Here is a 27,190-nt window from a genome sequence, read left to right on the forward strand (position 1 = left end):
CCTTAAAATAGCATACAGCATGTTGTCATCGGCTCAGATTAAAAGCTTTGAAAGAGTTTCAGCAGCTCCAGGCAAAAATATATATTTTTTAAATGTAGCTAAACAGAAGATTTCCCCCCTCCTTCCTTTAATTTCCAAGTCCTCAGGAGAAATGAGGCAGTAATTACTAATCTGGAGAGTTATGACGCCTACCTAATTGCACTTTTTACATAAAAATCCCTCAGCAAGAGAAACAAAGGGGTTTCGCCCGTGAAAAAAAGAGAAAATGCACCCAGCAGCTAGCCTTATATTTCATTAGCTGCTTTTGTCTTGTTCCTGCATCTCATTGTGGGTTATTAACGCCCCTCTTCTCCACAGATGACATTACATAAGAGCTGAAATAAAGCAAGGCCTGCGCTGCGAGACACACCGCCTTGTATCTAATCATATTTCCAGGGAGGCACTTTTTCTGCAGAGTGCAAGGCTTTATCTGACCAGAGATGGTTTCTGCTGATTATAGGATGAGTGCAAGTCTTCTTCTTCTTTTATTGACCCACGATGCCCTCTGTCATACAATTGCATCACACTAATTCGAGGAAATGGACGGGTTTCGTATGACCTAATGGAGGCTTCTTCTGTTTTCAAATGGGTCCTGGCACATCGCAGTGAGTTACTCGTTCATTTTAAAGGGATGGTTCACACAAAAATGAAAATTCAGTCATCATTTACACTACTTGTTTCATTGTTCCAAACCAATTTGAGATTTTTTGTTTTTATCAGAAAACGGAAGATATTTTGAAGAATGTTGAAAACATTGACCTTCATCTGTTTTCAAATGAGTCCTGGAACATCCTATATGTCGTAGCAGACTACTTGTTGTCTTTTAAAAGGGATGGTTCATTTATTTTATATATATATATATATATATATATATATATATATATATATATATATATATATATATATATATATATATATATATATATATTTACTCACTTTGTTCCATTGTTCCAGAACTATTTGAGATTTTTCTATCTGAAAACAGAAGATATTTTAATAATATTATAAGAATGTTGGAAGCATTGACTTCCATCTGTTTTCAAATATGTTCTGGAAAATCCTATATATAACAAAAAAAAATACTTGTTGTGTTTTTAAAGGGATAGTTCACACAAAAATGAAAATTCTGTCATCATTAACTCACCTTGTTCCAAACAAAACTGAGTATTTTTTTTTGTTCTGAAAACAAAAAGAAGATATTTAGAAAAATGTTGGAAAATTTGACTTCCATCCTTTTTCAGATGTTTTCTGGAACATCCTATATATTGCAGCAAAATTACCTTTTTAAAGGGATGGTTCACCCAAAAATAAAAATTTTGTCATAATTTACTCACTTTGTTCCATTGTTCCAAACCAATTTGAGATTTATTTTAATCTGAAAACAGAAGATATTTTGAAGAATGTTGGAAACATTGACTTCTATCTGTTTTCAAATATGTTCTAGAAAATCTTATATATCGCAGCAAAATACTTGTCTTTAAAAGGGATAGTTCTCACAAAAATGAAACTCCTGTCATCATTTACTCACCTTGTCCCAAATCAATTTGAGATTTTTTTTTAATCTAAAAACAGAAGATATTTTGAAGAATGTTGAAAACATTGACTTCCATCTGTTTTGAAATGGGTCAACATCCTATATATCGCAGCAAAATACTCGTTGCCTTTTTAAAGGGATAGTTCACACACTGTAAAAATCAATTATTTGACTTTACTTAAAATAAGTGAGTAAACTTGTTGTCTTCAAATTTGTAAGTAACAGAATTATTTGCATAATTATAAAGATCAAGTTAAATTAAGGCCGGCACCTTGGCTCAGTGGATAGCACTGTCACCTCACAACAATAAGATCGCTGGTTTGAGCCCTGGCTGGGTCAGTTGATATTTCTGTGTGGAGTTTGCATGTTCTCCCCATGTTCGGGTTTCCTCCGGGTGCTCCAGTTTCCCCCACAGTCCAAAGACATGCGCTATAGGTGAATTGAAGAAACAAAATTGTCGGTGGTCTTGTGAGTGTGTGTGTGAATGAGTGTGTATAGGTGTTTCCCAGTACTGGGTTGCGGCTGGAAAGGCATCCGCTGTGTAAAACATATGCTGAAATAGTTGGCGGTTCATTCAACTGTTGCGACCTCTAAAATAGAGACTAAGTCGAAGGAGAATTAATGAATGAAGTTAAATCAACTTAACAGTTTAATGTTCTAATGGGTTTACTCACTTATTTAAGTAAAGTCAACTTGTCACTGTTAAGGTTTACAAATTTTTTTAAGTGTAGTAAATTATCACTTTTTACACTTTTTCTAAACCAATTTGAGGTTGTTCATTCCGCTGTGGCGACCCCAGATTAATAAAGCAACTAAAACGAAAAGAAAATGAATGAATAAAATGAATTTGCAACATTCCAACATTCTTTAAAGTTTGTACTTTTGTGTTTAACAGAATACAAAAAAAATAATAAAATAAAAATCTCAGACTAGTTTGGAACAAATAAATGTTGCGCAAATGATGATTGAATTTTCATTTTGGGTGAACTATACCTAAGGTAGCGATAGAAATAGTGTGAATATACATGTATTTATGGCATAAATACTCCCAGGAGGAGACGGCAACAATTTTTTTTTGGAATTATCTTGCGAACAATTGCTTAATCTCAGCCACTGAAAATACACCTCCAGTTCTGCGTGGAGAAGATGCTTTTGTTTTTTAAGCCTCTGACCAGGAGGAAAACCGGGTTATCTTCTCCTCAACGGGTCTCTGCAGAGCAAACACAATTCATTTGGAGTGTGTCGGACCATGCTGACAAACAAATTAGCAAAATCACAGTCGTTTTCCCACCGATTTAGAGCAATCGAACTCTCTCCAGTGGGCTGGGATGTCTATTCTCCCATTTAATATCAGGGGCGGCATCCAAGGGGTCATCTATGAACTGGCTCTTTATTGACAATGTGTATTTAGTCCTAAGAATGACTATACACATTTCTGGCAGGAAAAATCACCCCGGAGGAAACCCACACCAACACGGGGAGAACATGCAAACTCCACACAGAAATGCCAACTGACCCAGTGGGCACTCGAACCAGCAACCTTCTTGCTGTAAAGTGACAGTGCTAACCAATGAGCTACCGTGTCTCCTCACATGAAACAAGTAAGGTATAATGTGCATCTAGCTAGTTGTTCTGAAAAGCTTATTTCTGAAAAAATAACTGGCCCCTCAAAATAAAATACTTTTCTTACACAGAGTTAAGTCCTGTTTCTAGTGGGACGGAAAGATATATCAACGTAAAATCACACTAGAAATTTAGCAAAAGCTGCGAATGTCTTGCACATCATGTGTCACAATCACCATCAAACTAATCCTGGCAGATCGCTGGTAAACTTACTACAAATCTGCCTGTACATGAACTACAAGTACCAGTCATGCACCACTCCCACGCACCTGTTCCTCGTTTAGTAGATTACATACACTTACAGCTGGGAGCTGCTCAAGAACTAATTATAAGGACTACCCACATAGCAAAATATCTCTGGATCAGCTCTGGCCCACATAAGTGTAGTTCATTTATAAACTAATTTTGAGAGGATCCCGTGTTTATGATCAACACGGCTGGCACCTCATTAGCTCTGTAATCTGCTCTATTAGATAATTACAGAAGCATTTTAAATAACCAAAGTTTTTTTTACTCCAGTTATCTTCGTCTTGAAGAATGTTTCTTGATACAAAACACTCCAGCATCGCACTGTTTAACCTATCGATACGGAGAACAAACAACAACAACAACTCCAATGCCCCGCTGCCCAACCTGCCCCTTAACCCCCTTTCTTGCAGGAGTCCTTAACTCAAAAACCCACCCCGTCTCGCGCACACCCAGCTCCAAACCTGCATAAGCTTCCTGCAATCCAGCATCCTCGAGTCAATCAGCTTCCCCCAAACCAACATCAGACTCCTAAGAGCCTGTTACAACTTAACTCCCGCAGGAACCTTCAATTCATATCCAGCAGCCAGATATAGCATTGACCTCTCGCTTTTTGGGGGGCACTTCAATATGCGGCTGCTGTCCCATGCATGCAAAAAGCCTTTTGGAGAGTTCTCGAGACATACCTGAGCTCGAACTCCCCTCTCGTCCTTCTAACGAGAGGGAGCCTCAGGCTTGAAGATATTACGAGCTCAGGGCTCTCTCCCAGGACCGCATGCCAATTACGCTCCATGATTATAAGTTAAGTGTGAACACTTGAAGTGTGGTTTATTTGTAAACTAATTTCGAGAGGATCACGGGCTTTTGATCAACACGGCTTTCACCTCATTAGCATGGGTTTCCCCCGGTTTCCCCCAACCATCCAAAAACATACACCATAGCCAATCGACTAAACCAAATTTATCACCCAAGACAACCTTAGTTTACACTTCTAACATTGCGACAAGCAGGGGAGTTCTCGAGACCTACCTGAGCTCGAACTCCCCTCTAGCCCTTCTAACAGGAGGGAGCCCCGGGCTCGAGGATATTAAGGGGCAGCATAGGACAGCATGCCAATTACGCTGTATTGATTATAAGCTAAGTGTGAACTCTTGAATCAGCTTTTGCTTGGCCAACATGCTGCAGTCAATTATGGTACATAACTGGACAAAGTCTGGCTTCCAGACAAGGGCTAAACATGGACCATATCTGGGTCAAGTCTTAGCCAAGTTAATAACCCATAACTGAGCCTGAACTTGGCCAGATATGTTGGTGTGTCACGACTGCAATAAAATTGATAATCCCATCAATCATTGGGCTTGCTTTCTCTCGAAACGCGATTGGCAGACTTTTTTTTTTTTTTTTGAAATTAGTAAAAATGTATTTTAAAATGTGGGTCAAGATAGGCCAAACTTACATGGCCCACATATCAATTATTAACATCTGGGCCAAACATTACAATTTACATCTGGCCCAAGTATATTGTGCTGCCTTAAAGAGCCCCTATTATGGGTTTTTGAAAATGCCCTTCTATGTAGTGTGTAACACAGCTCTAAGTGAAGTGAAATATCCAGCTAAGGCTTAAATCTGTAAGTGTACAGTGTTTAAAACTATTGATTCATCTATAAAAGAGTCGACTCATAGTGCTTCAAACGAGTCGTCTTGATAACGAGTCATTAGGTGTTTCGCCATGACGTAATACCGAAACAAAGTAGTTCCGCGCGCAAACCCGGGAGATTTGAAATCTGCACTCCCGCCCTCTAACACAGAAAAAGCCTCACACACACACACACACACACAGTCGCAAACTGCAGATGGATATTATTGAGTCTCTACCCAAAGATGAACACTCAGCATTAGCGCAGCCTTGGGCAGTTTGAGTGCTTCTGGAAACTACATGCTACAAAGAAGACTTCATCTGCCGTTTGTTAAAGGAAGGATCAGTAAAGAGTACTGATGGACATGTCAGAACATGAATCGGTTTCTTCCTTCATTTCTTAAGTGTAAGTACATGTGATTAAAGTTGTTGCTTCGTTGACTCTAGCTTGCAAATGAATTTAGTTGTGATTTGTTACTTGTAACCGCGTGTACTGTATCAGGTTAACTCGCTATATTCTCATATCGCGTGTAAAGCCACGTTAAAAATGCGACGCGTGCCGCTTTGTTTACAGAGGAGGGTAATGTGTGTGTGCGTGTGTGCGTTGCCATCCGAGGAGGAGGGTTATGTGTGTGTGTGTGTGTGTGTGTGTGCGTGCGTTGTTGTCCGAGGAGGAGGGCAATATGTTTGTGTGTGTGTGTAAAAAGCAGAGTGTGACAAGCTAGGAGATCTCCTCGCCAGTTCTTAGAGTTTTTGCTCAATAAAATAGTCAGTCGTCTGTATTTTCAAGTCCATCGTCTGTATTTACATTCACCCACTGGCAGCCAAAATTCACGCCTTACACTATCGAGCGTGTATGCACTGACTACTTTTATATTGTTGATTAGCTGCTGGGTATTTCACTCTGTCTCGTGCTGAAGGCAGTCAGTGTTGACCAATCGCAGCAGACTGTCATCGGCCCAATCAGCGCAGATTAGCTTTGCGCTAAGGAGGGCTTTGGGAACAAATGAATCACTGGACGATTCATATGGGAGTCGCTGGGATAATTAGGAAAAAATAAATGCAGATTACAAGATAATGAAAGTGTCTTTTGACATTGCATGCATATTAGACTGTTGTTGGAGACCCTTACAACCAAAATATGACCCTATTTCATCTATAATATGGGCTCTTGAAAAACGGTGCCACCCCTGCCAAACCTGGGTCATGTTTGGCCCATGCGCTGTATGCCAGTGCCAGATAAATACCTTCTATGTCAGATTTTTGCCAAATCTGGGCCAGAACTCTTGGCTACCTGGATAGTTATACAGCGCGCACACACAAATCAGTGCTGAGTCTTATATTACTATTTGTGAATATTGCAACTTGTTTTCTCTTGCATTGCTTTGTCGTGTTTAGACCTTTGCCTTGTTTTATTGTATATTTCTGTCTGTAGCCTGCCAACTAAAACATCTACCTGTTGTTTGACTACGATTCTTCCGATTGCCCCTGTGTTGACCGTTGCTGGCCTGACCAATTCCATGTTGAATGAACACTGCATTTGGATCCGCACTTTTTTGTCCAGGATCCCCTGGCATTATATCATGTGAGTGAAGTACAATTGTGTGATCAGTTGTAAATTTCCTCCGAAGGCCAGAGGACGGTCTCTTGCTCGAGTCGAATGGTAAAAACCAAATTGGCCCTGAAGAAAACCCGGAAATAATGTAGGATAAATAAGATATAACTGCTATTATTTGATTCAACAGGATTAATATGGTTCATGGTTTCTAAATAGTTTATCCAAGTTCTTCTTATTATAATTTATCTGATAATAACATATTTAATGATGCCACACGTTTGTCGCTGCTAAGAAAACTGTGATGAAGTATGTTGCGTGCTTTTTTCTGTGTAAGAAGACACATAATTTCACAGAAGGACTTAATTAAAATGCAAACAGCTGACAAAAGTCTTGTTGACTTGACTTCTAGTTGATCATTTGGAAAAGAGGCAGAAGGCAATTTTTTTTCTGATGAAGCATCTGTTGAACTGCATCCAAATCATCACAAATGCTGCAGAAGACTTATTGGAACCCACATGGAACTAATATTCTCACAGAAATCAGTCAAGTTTGGTGAAGAAAACATTATGGTTTGGTGTTATATTCAGTATGGGGGCGTGTGAGAGATCTGCAGAGTGGATGGCAACATCAACAGCCTGAGGTATCAGGACAAATGTGCTGCCCATTACATTACGAACCACAGAAGAGGGCAAATTCTTCAGCAGGATAGCGCTCCTTCTCATACTTCAGCCTTCACACCAAAAGCAAAGAAGGTCAAGGTGCTCCATGATTGGCCAGCCCAGTCACCAGACATGAACATTGTTGAACATGTCTGGGTTAAGATGAATAAGGATGCAATCTATACTGTACATTATTTCTGTTAAGTGTCAAGACTTTTGTCTAAGCAAAGTCAGACCTCATTGTCCTAGTTAAATAATAAAAAATCAAGGCATGATCATATTTTATTTTGGTGAAATAAGTATAATCTAGAGGCCTTTGCCTTTCATATAAGCCACTTCTGATACAACATGATCAACTAGAAGTCAAGTTATTATTTGTCGTTCCTAAAACTTGGAAAGGCGACAAGACTTTTATCAGGTAGTGCAGATATGTGTGTTTTATTTCAACAAATTAAACTCCAAAATTAAAAAAATGGTCAAAATGACTGACTCAGTTCTATTGTTAAACTTAAACCAAAAGATATTAGTGTGGACATGGCCTGAATATAGTCTTGCATTCTAATCAAAGTTGAAAATCCCCCTGTCGTAAAACAATGAGAATGACACTGTCATTTCCAGCCTCTCTAGGAGGTGTGCAGAACACCTTGGCATCCCTAAAGACACGTCTCAGACATCAAATTACAGGATTCAAGCTGTGCAGCCAACCACTGCTTTTCATGTCTCAAGCATATGAATCAAAAACAGCAGAAATTTCTTTTGCCTCAGAACAAGCCTAAACATACGTTAAGACTGTAAAACTCCAGGCCAAGAAAAGGGCACAGCAAAAAAGCACGCGAGCAGAGAAACAGAAAGGAAAGAAACTCTGAGAGCCCAGCTTATGCATGATTGAAAAAAAAAAAAAAGATTTAACCGATAACAAACAGACGAGAGGAGACCTTTTAGAGTCGACTCCAGCCACTCGAGCTCTAATTCAATCATTTAGAAAACATGGATTGAAAATCGCTTGCATTATTTCTGCATCAGAATTCACTATTACCTATTATGCTTTTCTCAAATATAGATATGATGATTGTTTGTTTTTTCCATTGCCTGAAGCAAATTTAGATTCAAACATAACACTGCTTATGAACTCCTGTACCTTTTTATATACATCTCATCAATCACACCATTAATATATACTTAAGCTGAGCGCTTTAGAATCAAGAAATTATAGTTGCTTTTTTTTTTTTTTTAATTTGCATTATAACTAGTCTCAGCATGACAGTCAACAGATTTATGTCTAACTGTAAAAAAAATAGTTCTGTAAAAAATGGTAAGTAAAGTACTGGCAGTACTGTAATTTAACAGTATGCATTCTGTGAAACTATTTTACAATCTGTTTCTGTAAAAATAAAATACAGCATTTATCTTTTTTTTCATTCAATTTACAGTAAAATACTGGCAAGTGGCAACATAATTTCCAGCAATCTATTACTGTATTTGTATTGTAATTACTTTTAAAGCCCTTTTCTGTGAAAAAAAAGAAAAAAAATGCTGAATTTTTATTTTTATTTTATTATTTTAATTTATATTATATTTTAAATTTCACAAGCACTTGTAGTACTGTAGTTTAACTGTATGCATTCCAGAAAAATATATTACTGTTAAAATGAAATGCATCATATATACCGGGTTTGTTTTTCTTGAGTTTACAGTAAAGTCCTCCAACATACATTCCAGCAGACTACTGTAAAATTACTGTATTCATACTGTAATTATATTTTAAGCCATTTGATTTAAAAGAAACATGTGTGCAGAGTTACTGAAGTTTGTCCTGCGCGCTTTTTTTAGTTACTTCTTTGGTTTGGTGCGTTACTCTGATTGTTACTATTATTCAAAAGAAGGTAATGATTCACACTCAATTGCTTCATACTGTTTTTATTTTTACTTTTTCTTACATTTTACGGGGATAACAGACAAACAGACGTTTCGGCACAAAGCCTTCCTCAAAGTGGAAGGCTTTGTGCCGAAACGTCTGTTTGTCTGTTATCACCCGTAAAATGTAAGAAAAAGTACAAATAAAAACAGTACGAAGCAATTGAGTGCGAATCATTGCCTTCTTTAAAAGAAACATGCCATTTTTTTCTGTTTATTTTTATCTATAATAATGTTATATTTTACATTTCACTCCACATTAAACAAAAGCATAACTGATAAAATAAATAAATGTAAATGGTAAAGTACTTACATTACTGTAATTTAACAGTATGCATTCTGGGAAACCTTTTTACAGTCTACTTTAAAAAGAAATTAGAGTATTTATCTGTTTTTTTCCCTTGAATTCTTAGTAAAGTACACTCCACAGTAGGCAAAAGCATAACTTATAAAAAGAAATATATATAAATCTACTGTAAAATCACTGTATTCGTACTGTAATTACGTAAAAAAAAAAATGCTATTTTTCTGATTATTTTTGTTTATGATAATGTTCTATTTTACATTTCACTCAACATTAAACAATGTTATAACTGATAAATACATATAAATGGTAAATTACTGACATTACTGTAATTTCTGGGAAACAATTTTACAGTCTGTTACTGTAAAAATAAAATATAGCATATATCTGTTTTTCCCTTCAATTTACAGTAAAGTACTGGCGACTTAGACTCCAGCAATCTATTACTGTATTCATACTGTAATTACTGTTACAGCCCTATTCTGTAAAATAAATACTGTATATTTTCTGATTATTTTAATTTATGAAAACATTATATTATTAATTTCACTTCATCATTGATTCATTCATTCATTTATTTTCTTGTCAGCTTAGTCCCTTTATTAATCGGGGGTCACCACAGCGGAATGAACCGCCAACTTATCCAGCAAGTTTTTACATAGCGGATGCCCTTCCAGCCGCAACCCAACTCTGGGAAACATCCACACACACATCCACACACACTCATACACTACGGACAATTTAGCCTACCCAATTCACCTGTACCGCATGTCTTTGGACTGTGGGGGAAACCGGAGCACCCGGAGGAAACCCACACGAACACAGGAAGAACATGAACTCCACAAACTCCACACAGAAACGCCAACTGAGCCGAGGCTCGAACCAGCGACCTTCTTGCTGTGAGGCGACAGCACTATCTTCTGCACCACTGCTTTGCCCCTCATCATCATTATGGTATAATACTTACCTGATTAAAAAATTCATATAAATGGTAAAGTACTGACATCACTGTAATTTAACAGTATCCATTTTGGGAATTAAAAAATATATATATTCTAAAAATAAAATACAGCATTTTTTTTTTATTCTTCAATTTACGGTAAATTACTGGCAGCATAGAATCCAGCAATCTACTGTAAAATGACTGATTACTTTTACAGCTCTTTTTGTAAAAAATAAATGCAGTATTTTTTTTATTTTTTTTATTATTTAAATTTATAATAACTTTTTAAATTTCACTCCACATTAAGTAAAAGTATAACTGGTAAAATATTATTTTATAAGTTCACTTCCTATTAAGCAAAACATACCTGATAAAAATATATATGCAAAAAGTACTGGCAGTACTGTAATTTAACTATGCATTCTGTGTAACTCTTTTACAATGTAATACTGTAAAAACAAGACACAGCATATATCTTTTTTCCTTTCAATTTACTTTGATAGCAAAATAGATTCCAACAATCTACTGTAAAATTAGTGTATTGATACTGTAATCACTTTTACAGCCCTTTTCTGTTAAATAAATGTATGCAGTGTTTTTTCTGATTGTTTTACCTATGACACCATTATATTTAAAACTTCACTCCACATAAGGCAAAAATGTAACTGGTAAAAAAGGACATAAATGGTAAAGTACTGGCAGTACTGTAATTTAACATTATGCATTCTGTAAACTATTTTACAATCTCTTACTGTAAAAATAAAATACAGCATATATCCTGTTTTTTTTTCTCTTCAATTTACGGTAAAGTACTGGCAACATAGATTCCAGCAATATATTACTGTATTCATAGCCCTTTTCTGTAAAATAAGTATATGCAGTATTTTTTTATAATTATTTTAATTTATAACATTATATTTAAAACTTCATTCCACATAAAAAAAAGCTAATATATATGGCAAAGTACTGGCAGTACTGTAATTTAACAATATGCTTTCTGTGAAACAATTTTACAATGTATTACAGTATCCATTTTTTAATTCTTCAATTTACGGTAAAGTACTGGCAACAGAGATTCCATTAGTCTACTGCAAAATACTGTAAGCACTTTTACAGCTCTAATCTGTAAAAACAAAATATATGCAGTATTTATTCTGATTTTAATTGATGATAACATATTTTACATTTCACTCTACATTAGGCAGAAGCATAACTGATAAAAAGAAATACATGTAAATGATAATGCAATTTAACAGTCTGTATTTTGTGAAACTATTTTACAATAAGTACTGGCAACATAGATTCATGCAATCTACTGTAAAATTGCTGTATTTGTGCTGTAATTACTTTTAGAGCCCTTTTTTGTCAAACAAATAATAAATGCTGTATATTTTTCTGAAATTTTTAATTTATGATAACATATTTTAAATTTCACTCCACATTTAGCAAACGCAAAAATGATTTAAAAAATAAATATAAATGCTAAAGCACTGGCAGTACTGTAATTTAACAGTAAATATACTGTGAAACCATTTTACAATACTGTAACAATAAAACACAGCATAAATCAGTTTTCACCTCTTAAATTTACCGTACTTGAACTTTTTTAAGTACTGGCAACATAGTTTCCAGCTATCTACTGTAAAATTACTGTATTCATAGTGTAATCACTTTTACAGCCCTTTTCTGTATAATAAATGCTGTATTTAATCAGATTATTTTAATTTAAAGTAACATTATAGCTTACATTTCACTCCACATTAAGTAAAAGCATAACTGGTAAAAATATATAAATAAATTTAGACGGTAAAGTACTGGCAACATAGATTTATAGCAATCTACTGTAAAATTACTTTTACAGCCCCTTTCTGTAAAATAAAAATGCTGCATTTAATCTGATTATTTTAATTTAGATAACATTATTTTATAAAGTATACTTCATATTAAGCAAAACGTACTTGATAAAAATGTATGTACTGATGTAAAAATGGTAAAGTATTGGCAGTACTGTAATTTAACAGTATAAATTCTGTGAAACTATTTTACAACATTTTACTGTAAAAATGTAATACAGCATATCCAAGGTTTTTCCTTCTGCCATTTATGTGGCAACATAGACATCCAGCAATCTACTGTAAAATTATGGTTTCCATACTGTAATTACTTTTAAAACCCTTTTTTAAAAAAAAAAATAAATAAATGCTTTTATGATAACATTATATATATTTTTTTCTCACTCCACAATAAGCAAAAGTCTAAATGGTAAAAAAATACATATACATAGTAAAGGACTGGCAGTACTGTAATTTAACAGTATGCATTCTGTGAAACAATTTTACAATCTCTTACTGTAATATTAATATACAGCATATTTTTTTTTCTCTTTAATTTAAGGTAAAGTACAGGCAACATAGATTACAGCAATCTACTGTAAAATTACTGTATTCATACTGTAAATTAATTTACACCTCTATTTTGTCTAATGCATATATGCAGTATTTATGCAGATTTTTTTAAATTATAATAAAATTAAAAAGGAGACCAATCAAAACATACTCTTAATTAAAATGAATCAAATCATAATGAAGGGAAACATTTCACAATTTGAAACAGTTCAAAACAGTTTCTAATAACTGAACATTGAATTTTGCTGACTTTTTCGTGTCTTTTTTATAACCGTCCTGTTTTAACTTTTACATAATATAGATTTTTATTTATTTAAAGCAGCAAAGTAAAGAAAATTGTTCATAAATGAACAGCAGTTCCATAATATTGTCAATAAAAAAGTATCCCAGACTGCATTGTTTTCTACAGCACATTACTGTTTTAATGGAAAACGGTATGTTGCTGTTAGATTTTTTTTAACAGTGTATATATTTGTCAGTGAGGGAAATCGATGTTAAATGCATCACGTCTGCTGTTCGGGGATGTGAGCGAGAAGCGTCTGCAGTGTTAGTAAGGTCACAGTTATGCTACACCACCATTATACACTTCAGCAGTGCACTTAAAGATAAATCAATTATAAATGCATAATCACTCGCTCTGTGCCTGCAATAAACAATAAACAAGACAGCCAGCTGCTCACACACACACGCAAAAGCACACATGACAGTTTGTTTCCCATTAAACGACACTAACACATCTTTTGCACTTTCAATAATTATATATTTATGGATTAAGAAGAGAAAATTTTCACAGTGTAATAGTTGGTATTTTTACCATATACCAGACATCAACCCATTTTAAAAGCCATGTAAATATATATATATATATATATATATATATATATATATATATATATATATATATATATATATATATATATATATATATATATATATATATATATATATATACATACACACACACACACACACACACACACACACACACACACACACACATACATATTTCATAATTCTGAAAATAAAATATATACACTATATTTTAAAATAAATTACCCCCCATGTGTGTGTGTGTGTGTGTATATATATATATATATATATATATATATATATATATATATATATATATATATATATATATATATATATATATATATATATATATAATATATATATATATATATATATATATATATATAATATATATATATATATATATATATATATATATATATATATATATATATATATATATATATATATATATATATATATATATATATATGTATATGTCCCAGATGCATATTCCATTTAACAGATGTTTTAAAACTTGTTTGTATAATTAATTTATTATTCATTGATTTATTATTATATAGTTTCTCATACATATAATATCACAATTTTTAGATTGATTAATTTTAGATTTTTTTTAAATTAATTTCATAGTTATAGCATTGTTCATTCATTTATTCATTCATTTTCTTTTTGGCTTAGTCCCTTTATTAATCTGGGGTCGCTACAGCAGAAACCGGAGCACCCGGAGGAAACCCATACGAAACATCGGGAGAACATGCAAACTCCACACAGAAATGCTAACTGACCCAGCCGGGGCTCAAACCAGCAACCTTCTTGCTGTGAGCCGATGGTGTCGCACCGTGCTTAACTTATTGGCAGATTATTTAGGTTGTTTTATAGAAAAACTTAATTTGATATTGATCGTTATTTTTGAAAACGAGACAGTATATTTTTCCTGTCTAGAAAATGCTTCTTAATTTTAGAATATTTCAAAGTTTGGACTAGAAGCAAGGCAAAAATATTAACTAAGAAAAGCATTTTTGTAGTGTATAGTGTTATTAAAATACTCGCAACATAAAGTATATCTAAAATGATTTTTGATTTAAGAATTTTTAGATATTTTTATTAGAAACAAGACAAAAAAATCTAAATGAGAAAATCATTTTTGCAGTGTACTAGTTGTATACAAGTGTACTATTTTAATTTTGATTAAACAGGTTATTAAGTCTATTAATATATACCAAAGCATAACGCCCCATCCACACGGGGCTTCAGCGTCAACGCTTGACAGAGGGTGTGTCTGAAGCTGGCGCTGACGCGATCGTCATAGCAGCGTCAGCCAATGAAATTAGTCAGCAATCGACTACTGTCTGAGCTGGTGTATTTGCATACAGCGATCTGATTGGCTGACGCTTCCGTCGGCGCTTGAAAAGTTGAGCAAGTCCCAACTTCTGCAGCAAGCAATGCCACTGAAGCGGCGCAGCAGGATCCACAATTCGGCAACGCTTGACGTCACCCATTTAAAGTGAATGGGAAGCGTTGAAGCTGATACCCCGTGTGAATGGGGAGTAAGTGAAACAGTACACTTTAGATAACAGATGAATTCATAGCTTATTTTCAGTGTCAATAAACAATTCTTATAATTATCAGTGTAGAACAGTTGTGCCGCTTTACATTTTTTACAATAAGCGTAATCTAGAGGCCTTTACCTTTCATATAAACCACCTCTGGTACCAAATGATCAACTAGAAGTCAAGTTATTATGTGTTGTTCCTAAAACTTGGATAGGCGTCAAGACTTTTGTCAGGTCGTGTATGGTGCTCACCACCTAACCTCGACATAGCAGTGAACTTTTGGCTGTTTGAAAAGGTCAGTTTTTAGAAATTAAAACCAAAACTTCAACAGGACAAACTCTGAATATTCAGCCCGAAGGTCAGTCGGACGTATTTTACAGGCCTCATGTAGTTTGGCAGTTCCAGGATGTTACATTCAGGCGTTTTGGTCTCAGCTTGGGGATTTTGAAGCGGATAAAAATGAACCTAAGTTTGTACCATAACAGTATGTTAGCTTTGTCAAGCCAACATAATTAACACACTCCGAAAAAGCCTGTGTTTCTAGTACTGTTTCCAGAGAAAACCATCAATTGGCAAGCAGGGATGTTCTGTGCTTTTTCAAAGATGAAAATGCATGTTGCACATACAAAGAGTTGCGTGACTCACACAAATATAGCCTCGTCTACTAGGAATGGTGACTATAGCATTAACAGCTAAAAGGGAAACAGCTATGTAGGCTAATCTAACACTTACCGGTGAGTCGCTGCGTGAAATGTGTGCCTTTTCAACTCTAAAATAGGAAAAGAAAAAAGGTCTTAAGGGTCAGTTTTCTCATACTAAGATTTATTTATAATCTGAAAGCTGTAAAGTAGGCTTTTTGTTGATGTATGGTTTGTTGGGATCAGTGTTGGGTGTAATTGGTTACAAAGTAACTAGTAACTGTAATTAGATTACTTTTCCACTAGAAATAATGGTAAAAATCAGGGGACTTTTTCTGGCTTGCTTTTCAAAACATTGCGGTTGGGTTTAGGGAAGTGGGTGGGTGGGTCAATTGGTGCTTTTTAAAACACTATTGGTTGGGTTTAGGAGAAGGGGATGGTGAAGGGGGATCAGTCGGTTGGTCAATTGTTCTGTAAGTCAGTCGACAGCGGCCTCTGGTGGATTTACACAAGATGAACAGGCGTGAATGGCATTAGCAAGAGAAATTTGAAAAATGAAAACGCTTACACTGCGGACTCTGGTGGATTCGTTAAAACAAAAACTGCAACAAAAAATATATATATACACCTCCTGGAACGTATTTTGCTTTCTCCATTAATGTATATCAGGGCACATAATCAGAATGAGCCTGGGTTTCCTGATATATAAGAGACTAAGCCGAAGGAAAATTAATGAATGAATATTAACTTTATAAGCATTAATAATAAACAAAGTTTCTTAACAAAAGACAACTAATAAGCCTGCTGTTAATAATGAGAATAACGAAAGTAGTGTTTTTGTGTTGTTGTAAATGCTTGAAGCTACTTAATTACTCAAAATTAGATTTTGGGTCATTTTTAACCCACAAAAAATGAGGGGTTGTAGCTTTAACAAAAAAAGTTTAATTTGACAGGTAAAGACGTTTTATTCATTCATTTTCTTTCAGGTTAGTCTCTGATTTATCAGGGGTCGCCACGGCAGAATGAACCGCCAACTATTCTAGCATATGTTTAACACAGCGGATGCCCTTCCAGCCCCAACCCAGTTCTGGGAAACACACTCACACACTATTCCTATACCTATACTTCACCTATACTGCAAGTCTTTGCACTGTGGGGGAAACCGGAGCACCTGTCAACATGGAGAGAACATGCAAACTCCACACAAAAATGCCAACGGACCCAGCCGAGACTCTAACCAGCGACTTTCTTGCTGTAAGGCAACAGTGTTAACCACTGAGCCACCGTGCCACCCCTAGAGATGTTTTATTTGGCGAGTAATGTTGTTCTAAAAGCCTTTGTTGCAGCTATTTGAATATTTCCCCCATCAGCCAATCACTTTTGCATATTGATATATTGATCTTTTGATTCCAGAGACTTTGAGGTGCAATTGGGAGACAATTAAAGTCCACATGAACCAGAAGCGTGCGATGCAGTGGCGCAGTAGATAGTGATGTCGCCTCACAGCAAGAAGGTCACTGATTCGAGCCTCGGCTGGGTCAGTTGGGGTTTCTGTGTGGAGTTTGCATGTTCGCGTGGGTTTCCTCCGGGTGCTCTGATTTCCCCCACAGTTCAAATGCATGTGGTACAGGTGAATTGGGTACGTTAAATTGTCCGTAGTGTATGTGTGTCAATGAGTGTATAGGGATGTTTCCCAGAGATGGGTTGCAGCTGGAAGAGCATCCGCTGCACAAAACATGTGCCTGATAAGTTGGCGGTTCATTCCACTGTGGCGTCCCCGGATTAATAAAGGGACTAAGCTGACAAGAAAATGAATTAATGAATGAATGAATGAACCAGAAGCTGCGACCATTTTCTTTCATATTATGATGAAGTTCCTAAAGAAATGGAATAATAAATGAGAAAACAGTGGGCGTGGCTTGTTTTTCTACTGCAAGTTGATTGGATGTAGTAGGTGTTTCATTCAGAGAGATGGGGAAAGGGGTTTGGGGAGAGTTATTACAACCAAACAGACTCCTACTGCTCAATATTTCTGTTTGTTGTGAACACTGACAGTTGAAAGGGGGTGTGGTTAAGTATGTTAGCCACGCCCAATACCTCAGAGTTATGTAATCTGAGAATTTACTGAAAACAAGCAGTAAGTGCATTTTCAGATTTCAATTAAAAATTACAAGAGCAAACTATTTTATTCTTAATGACATGCACAGATGAATTGTCCGCCACAGAACTAGCAATATGAGCTAACACAATCAATATGGTTAGTTTAGATTCCATGTGTACTTTGAGTTGCTCTACCTGACAGTGTCTAGATGTATAGGGCTCATCAGCGCAGTGTGTTGATGATGGAGGGCTGCAGGAATAGCTGTGTCTGTCTGGCGCTGACACAAATCCTGGATGCTAGTTAGCAAAAGCAGCAGTGCACTGTCAGGTGGCAGGAGTCAAATCAAATGAGAGCCAAGCCACTCCAGTGCACAATGACAACCACTGTGTCTCATGAATTAAAGATGACTGGATGACGAGAGGGAGGAGACACGGAGGGAGAGGAGACAAAGACGGATCAATCCTTTCTTCCCTCTTCTACTTCTTTGTGGGCCACAGGCTTGTGTAATAAACAACGAGCGGAGCTTATTTTGGTTGGCGGACTCCTGGAAGGATGCACAGACACGCTGCAAACTCTAATGGCTTAAAGTTGGCGATTTAAAAATAGATAATGACCTCCTTCCTGCAAAATCGTCACCGTCACATCCAGCTTTAAGGCTGCTGGGAGACTCAGACACCCCCAGACGTTTGCTCCCAATCTCGCTTTCCTACTTAGAGCCAGTGGTTTTTGATTAGCCAGGGGAGCAAAGGGCTGAGAATATGAAGTACTTGGAGAGGAGATTTTTGGACGTGTTTTATTGGCATTCTGAATATTTCCAGGATACTAATAGATTGGAAAGTGACTTTTTAGGCAACGATGCAACTTGTTAAAAATGCATTAGTGGAACACAACATGCAATGCAATATGATATATATAGTTCAGATGCAAAAACCTCCAAACCTCCTTTTCCTCCTATTTCCATGGTCTTAAAAGTGAAATAACTGGACATAAAAAACAAAGGAGGCAGAGAATAGTGCTCATTTTTATAGAAATTTCAGACAGCATTTAGAGGTTTTTGCATCTGAACTGTTCATATATATATATAGCCTAATGATGATGATGATAATAATAATGATAATTATAATAATAACTTATAATACTAATAATAATAATTTAGATTTAATGGGAATGTTTTAAAGCTAAAGAAAGCATGTCTTTACCCAAAATAACAATAATATATAAAGCCCAATAATAATAATTATTATTGTTATTATATTTTTTAGGTTTAATGGGATTATTTAAAAAAGCTAAACAAAACATTTCTTCAACCAAACGAACACATTTAATAATAATAATAATAATAATAATAATAATAATAATAATAATAATAACAATAATGCTGAATATTTCCAGGATACTAACAGATTGGAAAGGGATTTTTTTAGGCAATGATGCAACTTCTTAAAGATGCGTTAGTGGAACACAACATGCAACAATATGATACATTTATAAGTTATTTTATTTATACATAGCCTTTATATAGCCATTTTTCGGTTTATTGGGTGTTTAAAAGATAAAGAATTTTTTTAATCAAAATAACGCATTTAACAACAATAATAATAATAATAAAAATTCTAAATATTTCCAAAATATTAACAAGTTGGAAAGTGACTATTTAGGCAACAATGCAACTTGTTAAAGATGCAGTAGTGGAACACAACGTGCAATTCAATATGATACATTTAAAAGTTCTTATATATCTTATATATATATATATATATATATATATATATATATATATATATATATATATATATATATATATATATATATATATATATATATATATATATATATATATATATATCAATATAAAAGATATTTAAGAACTTTTAAATGTATCATATTGAATTGTTAGCCTAATATTTAAAGCCTAATAATAATAAATTTTAGGTTTAATGGGTGTTTAAAAGAGAAGATACGATGAAGCTAAAGTTAACAATGCATTAGCGGAACACAACATGCAATAAATAAACATATATATATATATATAGCCTAATAATATCAATATTAATAATAATTGTAATTAATATATAAATAAAGTAAATAAAATAATGAATTAAGCCTATATAATAAAATCAGAACTATTTTTGTTACACTTAAAAAGTGATTTTGTTGCTTGTTTAAACTTTTTATGTAAAATGAGGTGAAACAACACAATTCTTGAGTTTGATTTGGGACAACTTCATTGTTTTATGTTTGATCTGCTTCAATTTGTTAAGTTAATCGATTTGTGTTGTGAAAACATACAGTAAATGACAGGTTTTTAAAAAATTATATTATTCAATCTATATAATTAATTTATAACTTTTTTTTAAGATGACCTCTTTTGTTAAATCATCCTTGTGTTGAATATAGAACTACCTACATTGAAATAATGCAATCAAAACTTTTTTGATGTTGTTGTTTTGTTTTTATGCTAATGTGATGACCCATTCAGGCTTTTGTTTGAGTTAAAACGGTAAAAATAACCCCCCCCCCCCCCCCCCCCCCCCCCCACCCCCACCCAAAAAAAAAATTAAATTAAACCAAACCAGAACAATAACATTACAAATAGTCATAATTACAATTACAATATTTTTTTTAGGTTTCTTGGCAGTGTTCTAAAGCTAACTAAAGCATTATTTTAACCCTTATATCTTAATAATACTGGTATAATATACATATATACAATATAACAATTGTAATGAAGACACCTTTTTTATATAGGATTAATTCTAACCCATTTTTTTCATTAACTTTAGCTGAAAGTGCAAGAAAATTTTGACTTCAAACCAAACCATCACCTATAATTTTCTAAAAATGTTTTGTTGATACATTTTTTTTAGGTTGGATGTCATTATTAAAACCCTAAAATAATACATTAAATGCATTATTCATAAGTACATAATAATACATATTAATACCATACATAATTAATGATGGTAACATAATTAATAATTGAGGATATGAATAATTCTAACCCCCTTTTTTAGTCTTAAATGGTGATTTTAGCCCAATCTTTCATTTAAATAAACAGCAGGGAGGCCCATCGCCATCAATAATTAATTCATCTTAATTTAATATTCCAAGTGCCTACCGACCCATCACTATGAGAAAACGTTCAGATTATAGTACCAGCACACATTTCTGACCCCCCCCCCCAAAAAAAAATAATAAATCGAACCCGACTCCATTCTACCCTACACATAAATACAACCCCAGTCTGGCCGACAAAATATCTGCTTCCTGTATTTATGCCCGTCTTGTTAAAGAAGTCAAGCTGTGAACCCAACAAAGGGCATGTGTTCTGCATTTACGTCTAACACTTGTCAGCTCTTTTCTGCAAGAGCTGGGATTGTTTCCTAATAGTACGGTTTATGAGGGCCAGCGTTGGATGTTTCCATTTTAAAACTGATCATTAAGGCCCGTTCGGCTGCGCATTTATTATCTACAGGCAGGGAATATTCTCAGTCAGTCTTTCCACAAAAATAAAACACATGACACTGCAAATGCTGCCGCTCGGAGGGATAATTTGAAAACCAGCAGAGGAAAGCATAAGAGATGCGCTCCTTAATGACTAAACAACCCTGACATCGACATAACCCCCTGACCCCAGCACAGTTGTGGAAGCCATAATAAATGCACCTCAAACTCCAAAGCAGTCAGGGCGCCATTTTGATGACGTCACCTTCTAGAGAAGTAAACACTGCATTGTTGTTAAAGCTCTTGATGTAAATAACATGGAGTGAACACACACACAACCTTTAAAACGACCAGTAATAAAGCAAACGTGCGGTCAGATCTCCCCCAAATAAGTGAAGCAACACATCTGGTTCATGTACCATTTTATTGGGCTTATATAGAAATACTTAAAAAAACATGAAGTAGCACCATTACTTAAGTTTTACTTTATCATGTAGAACTTTAAATGTCAGAAAAATAAAACTCTTGATACATTTCTCAAATCTTGTTTCAGCAAATATAATATTAGTATTTGACCATGAGGTTAAAGGCCTTTTATCATAAAATAAAATATACTTTGTTTTTAAACTTTGCTCAATAAAGTACATATACGCTCAAGTAACTTCACCTACATATACATAAACAAGTGGTAAACAAACGTATTAAAATAGAAATCCTAAACCTATAGTGGCGCAACAGAACAGAACTCTGTGGTACCCACTGGAATCTAATTCATACAAATGTTTAGAAAGCTTAAACGGTTCCTTTTTGTCTGAACGTACTAAGTTTTATACATATTTCGACATTTCGTAATAATATAGAATAAAATATGCTTTATATTACTGAATAGAAAATATGCTGGGTGAAACGGATTCAAAAGACGCCTTCTCTCTCTCTCTCTCTCTCTCTCTCCCTCTCTCTTTTTGCTGAACGTAGAAGCCCTCCAACCCAACAGAATACTGTTCGATACACTTTGCGTGGTCGCCGTCCACATCTCGCGTGATATTAAAATAATACAGTGTTCGTTGCCGTAAGGCCGTACTAAAAAATAAAAAAGATATTTGAACCCAGCTACAAAAAAAGTTCACTGAACTTAAATTAAAATATCTGTAAACATCTTTGCGATACGAAATATAATCTTTCAAGTCAAAAAAGAAGAATAAAATACTTCAATCTGTATTAATGTCATGAATATTTAAAACTTGTGGAATTTCTGGTTTGATCTATACATATATATGTAGGATATGTTGCTGTTCTCCCTCGAACGAGTTCCATCGTGTGATAAGCTGCAGCATCTCCACTGCTGTGTGTGTGTCTGTGTGTGTCCCGTTCAGATCCCCCAAACCTCCGGGTCTCTGCTACCAGTACATTCGATCAGCCGGAAAAAAAACGCAAGGCTCGCTCGTGTATGCTAACAGTCGACCAACTGACTGACTAAGGTACCTCGTGCGAGACCGCTCGCCGTCCTTACTTCATTAACGCTTGTGTACAGTTGACTAAAACTATTGATTACTAGGCTTTAATATTTAAAACATGCATTAGATGTTGAAAATATTTCTCCCGAGCTACAGTACATTTATGAACATTTACAACCGCAATGACCGTCCCTTTTTTCTGTGTTGTTTTGGATACTGCAGCTCTACATACATATGTATATATACACACATACACACACGCACGCATGCACGCACGTTATTAGGGTCTGTTTTCTTACGAAAATATACGTATAGCCTGAGTAACTGCAGCATGGCAGACGGGGCATTTGGGCTCGTTCCTCTCGCAGATGCGGTTGGCACACTCCATGCAGAACAGGTTGTGGCCGCAGGGCACCAAGGCCGCGATTACTTCGCTTTCGAAGCACACCGAGCAGTCCCGACTTCCCTTGCGGCTCGTTCCAGATGAGGAGGACGACGATGATGAAGAGGACGAGGAGATTGAGGAGTCGGAGGGCACCCCAGGGTGATGGGATCCCGGGAGGACTGGGGAGTAGCCAGGGAAGCTGAGAGTGCCTCCGCCTGGGTCGCTGCGCACTCTTCGTGCCAGCGGGTGCTCGGTGGCGCTGTTGTTGGATTGGTGCAACGGCGGGGACAGCCGTTGACTGGTGCACCCCACCCCATTATTAACCCGGCGCTGGCCTGCCAGCAGCCCATTATTGGCATTCGTGGAAGCATTCGTAGAGAAAACCGGTGAGGAGGCCGGGGTACCATTATTGGCGCGTTCATACTGCGACCACATCAAGCCTGGCGGCGCAGGAGTAGGATCAAATCCTGGCGACGACTCGAAGGTCAAGTCAGTGCAATCTGGCGAGATCACCTCGCCGCTGTAGACAAATCCATTGGCGTTGGCGTTCATGTTGATGTTGTTGTTATTGTTGTTGCCGTTGCTGGAGGCAGTGTAGCTGAGGGCGGGGCTGGGTGGGCTGTAATCAGCCATTCTGGAGCTGCTGTTGTTGCCGCCGAAGTACGAGTCAGTGGAGGCACTCCCCAGAGAGCTGGAGCTGTCGTTGCGGTAGTTGGAGAAAGTCTTGCGCCCCGAAGTGGGCGTGACGCTAGAGCTGGCCTTGCTCCATAGGCTGGCGTTCCCATGCAGGTCGAAACCCACATCAGTGCCGTTGGCGTGGAAGTCATTTTCATCTGTGAACTCAATGAGGCCACCGGTGCGCATGGCGATGTGTGCTTCGATCTCCTCCCGGGCACGGTCTACATTCTCAGGCATGCCTGTCACCTCAAACACTGGCTCTTTGTCCCGGCTGGGTGTGACGATATAGGTGTGCGTCTGCTGCTGGATGCGCTTGATGGTGGCCCCCTTGGGTCCGACCACCAGCCCCACCACCCGATAGGGCACCCGCACCTGGATGGTGGTCTGACCAGGGAGATTGGGCGGACCAGGGACCGTAGCGTTCCCATTCAGGCTGCTGTTTTTATTTCGCGACGCTCTGATCATTGAGAAGTGCTCAGCCGCTGAGATGATCTCCCTGCGAGCCATGGCTACATCCTCTCTCCTGCCTGTCACAACAAAGACTGGCTCCTCTCCCCGCACTGGAGTTTTGATATACGTATTGGTCTTTGCTCGCAGGGCTTTAATTTTGCAACCTACAATTGTGAGAAATAAAAAAAAACAAAAAACAAAAATAAGACAAAGCAAGCACAGGATCTGGCAACAAACAAAACAAGAGGCACACAATCTAGGGGGACAACAGTTTTTGGCTTCTTTTTTTTCTTTGGTGCGGCATAAATTCAAACCACATGCTCGGCTACTTGACATACAGGGTCAAAAATAGCACACACTAAGAGAGAACGAAGAAAAACGCATGCTGAATTCAGGATTTTCCAAGAGTCTAATCACACTGTCAACAACTTGCTTTTGTCTCTTCTATCTTTCAAAGATAACCTACACAGCATGCTGTCACCTAGATCTAGCCTACATAATAGTGTTTCCTGCTTAGGGAAGTCTATTCCCAATAGGCTGCATATAGGGAGTGTAAACAAAGTCCATTGAGACAAAGAAAGAAAGAGCCGCTGCTTTAAGTCTGGCTCTAGATATAGAGGAATGTTGTGTATAAGCGTGGGGATGACACGTTAAAGGTACGTAGTGTCAGTTCTCCCTTTGCTTTTGTTTGGTCGGACACACAAGGAGGGCAGTGCTGCTGAAAATAGGCTATAACCTACATTCCCTATATAACGCACATGCAAATGAATTACAATAACACACCGGGCTAGCATAAGCGCGCACATTTTATAGTTGATGGTGATGAGTGTTACCTTGTCTGCCGACAATTTCAGCAACATGCTCCGAGCTGGGAACGGGGACGCATTCAGTCATGTTCACGCTCTTTTTCCTGGGCTCGTTGTCGTACAGGGAATTTTCATCGTTATCCAGTCCGAGCAGGGAAAGCTGGTCCAGCGCGATCTGAAGGGCTCTTTGGTCATCCAGGGCGTCCCCCTGCCCGCCGCTGCCGCTCCGCTCCATGTCGGCGAACAGCGAACTAGGCATCTTGGATAGGTCTGGAAACAAAGAGGGAAAACTTACAGGAGGAGGGTGGGATTGAGCTGGGAAACGGCTGGTTTTAAAAGCTCCACGGGTGCGGATTCAACGCGCGTCCTTGTTCCTTCTGTCCAAACAACAGTCATTTATAAAAAAGGGAAAGAAAAATCAGTGCAATCCCGAATGTGTGGAATAAGCGTTATTCCCGGAGACTGGCTTGCCGGCGGTGGCGATATTCCCCTTTCGAGTGCGCACCCCTCCCTTGCAGCTCGTTTCTGCTCGCTGTCTGACTCGCTGCAGCCAGACGCGGCACTACCGAAGAATATGTGCGCATGACGTCACCCCCGGTCGGACGGGGCAGGGACGGTGCGGCGCTGGGCTGCGATTTGCATACGGCGCGCTGATTGGACGGATTCTGCATGGAAGAGGGGCGACCGAGTTCAGCCACAGCTCGGTGCGGTCCGCCCTTTTCTTTTGTGTTCTTATTAAAAAGCAGAATAACACTTGATTTTTTGCTTGAAAGCAAATTATTGTTTAACTTTCTAGATTTAAGGAGAATTCAGCAAAGACGTGCGCTGTAAAAGAGCAGTGTGTTTACATAATTCAAAGTAGTGAGTCAATTATTTAACATCATCTCTGTATTCAGTGAGTATTTGTTTGAGCTCAGATTTAAAAAATAAATAAATAAAAATAAGCTAGAACTTAATATTATTGCACTTTTTTTAAGGTAATAACGATGTAATTGTGCGTATATTCATGTAGTACACCGGTAAATTAGCACAATCGTTATTGCTTCACTCAGCAGTTTTATTAATCAACACTTTAATGGAGCTTTATCGGTAACATCGTAAATCCAAAGCTTAAATAGCCATTGTCATAACACGGCCATGACACATATTTGGGCTAATATGTTTCAATAAATCTACTGCAGTTATTGGAAGCCAGCTGTAAACAAAACCTTCTGTATGTGAACATTCAATAATAGTCAAGCCTCAATTGATAAAGTGCATCAGGCACTTTACATTTCCAATTTAGATTCATCTAAACAATATATTAATATTATTTTTCATTTAATTTCTTTCTCCAAGTGACCTTTACATGTGCTGTTCAAAAGCCTCAATGAAGGACAACGTGCCAAGACATGCAATCTCTTTGTCTGCCGCACGCTCTCTCTCTCTCTCTCTCTCTCTCTCTCTCTCTCTCTCTCTCTCTCTCTCTCTCTCTCTCTGATACGTTTAGAATTCATTCACATTTCGGTTACAGCGTGCTTATAAAGCGAACCACCAGATTTGTATAATAATTTTATGCATTTATTCAAAACACGCGCAGCCCCTGTCCAAATGACACCAGTCTCTCCTTTCACAAGCAACTTTTAAGTGTTTCTGTCAAATCATCTATAATTTACTTGAGATGCCCTCATGTTTACACCTTGGTCAGTAACATTTAGCCGAGAAAAACATAAAAACTAATATGATATTGGCACATATGGCATGAGAATTTGTTTTAAATAACTCTTCTACTCTTATTAACTCCTGTCAATAGACAGCAACCAGATCCATTTCTCCACAGAGGTTTGTAATATATATATGTATGTATGTGTGTGTATATATATATATATATATATATATATATATATATATATATATATATATATATATATATATATATATATATATATATATATATATATTTTGGAAAGTATAAAAATAAATATTAAAACATGAAATAAAATAAAATACCCAGCAGGCACAAGA

The 27,190-nt window shown here is 36.6% G+C and overlaps 1 protein-coding gene and 1 long non-coding RNA gene across 2 annotated transcripts in view; one reads left to right on the forward strand and one right to left on the reverse strand.

Annotated features, from left to right (window-relative positions):
• The first annotated feature begins 4,739 nt into the window (after positions 1 to 4,739).
• The window catches only part of LOC147843047 (uncharacterized), a 28,571-nt gene continuing 6,120 nt past the window's right edge, over positions 4,740 to 27,190 (forward strand). The window contains exons 1-2 of the long non-coding RNA XR_015495368.1: positions 4,740 to 5,484; positions 6,514 to 6,667. This is a non-coding gene — a long non-coding RNA (uncharacterized LOC147843047). The remainder of the gene's footprint in view (positions 5,485 to 6,513; positions 6,668 to 27,190) is intronic.
• mex3b (mex-3 RNA binding family member B) lies at positions 21,824 to 25,715 on the reverse strand. Its single transcript, NM_001080993.1, has 2 exons — positions 25,214 to 25,715; positions 21,824 to 24,544 (listed from the first exon to the last, which is right to left on the reverse strand). Exons 1-2 carry the CDS (start codon positions 25,443 to 25,445, stop codon positions 23,163 to 23,165), a joined length of 1,614 nt encoding a protein of 537 aa, NP_001074462.1. The 5' UTR covers positions 25,446 to 25,715; the 3' UTR covers positions 21,824 to 23,162.

Source organism: Danio rerio, chromosome 7 (genome assembly GCF_052040795.2).
Source record: "Danio rerio strain M-AB ecotype USA chromosome 7, GRCz13ab, whole genome shotgun sequence".
Classification (NCBI taxonomy): Eukaryota; Metazoa; Chordata; class Actinopteri; order Cypriniformes; family Danionidae; genus Danio; species Danio rerio.

Excerpts from the sequence above, each read along its gene's own strand:
- mex3b (NM_001080993.1), bottom strand. The coding sequence starts at position 25,445 with ATGCCTAGTTCGCTGTTCGCCGACATGGAGCGGAGCGGCAGCGGCGGG. Across the intron at positions 24,545-25,213 it reads TGAAATTGTCGGCAGACAAG|GTTGCAAAATTAAAGCCCTG; the intron begins GTAACACTCATC and ends TCACAATTGTAG.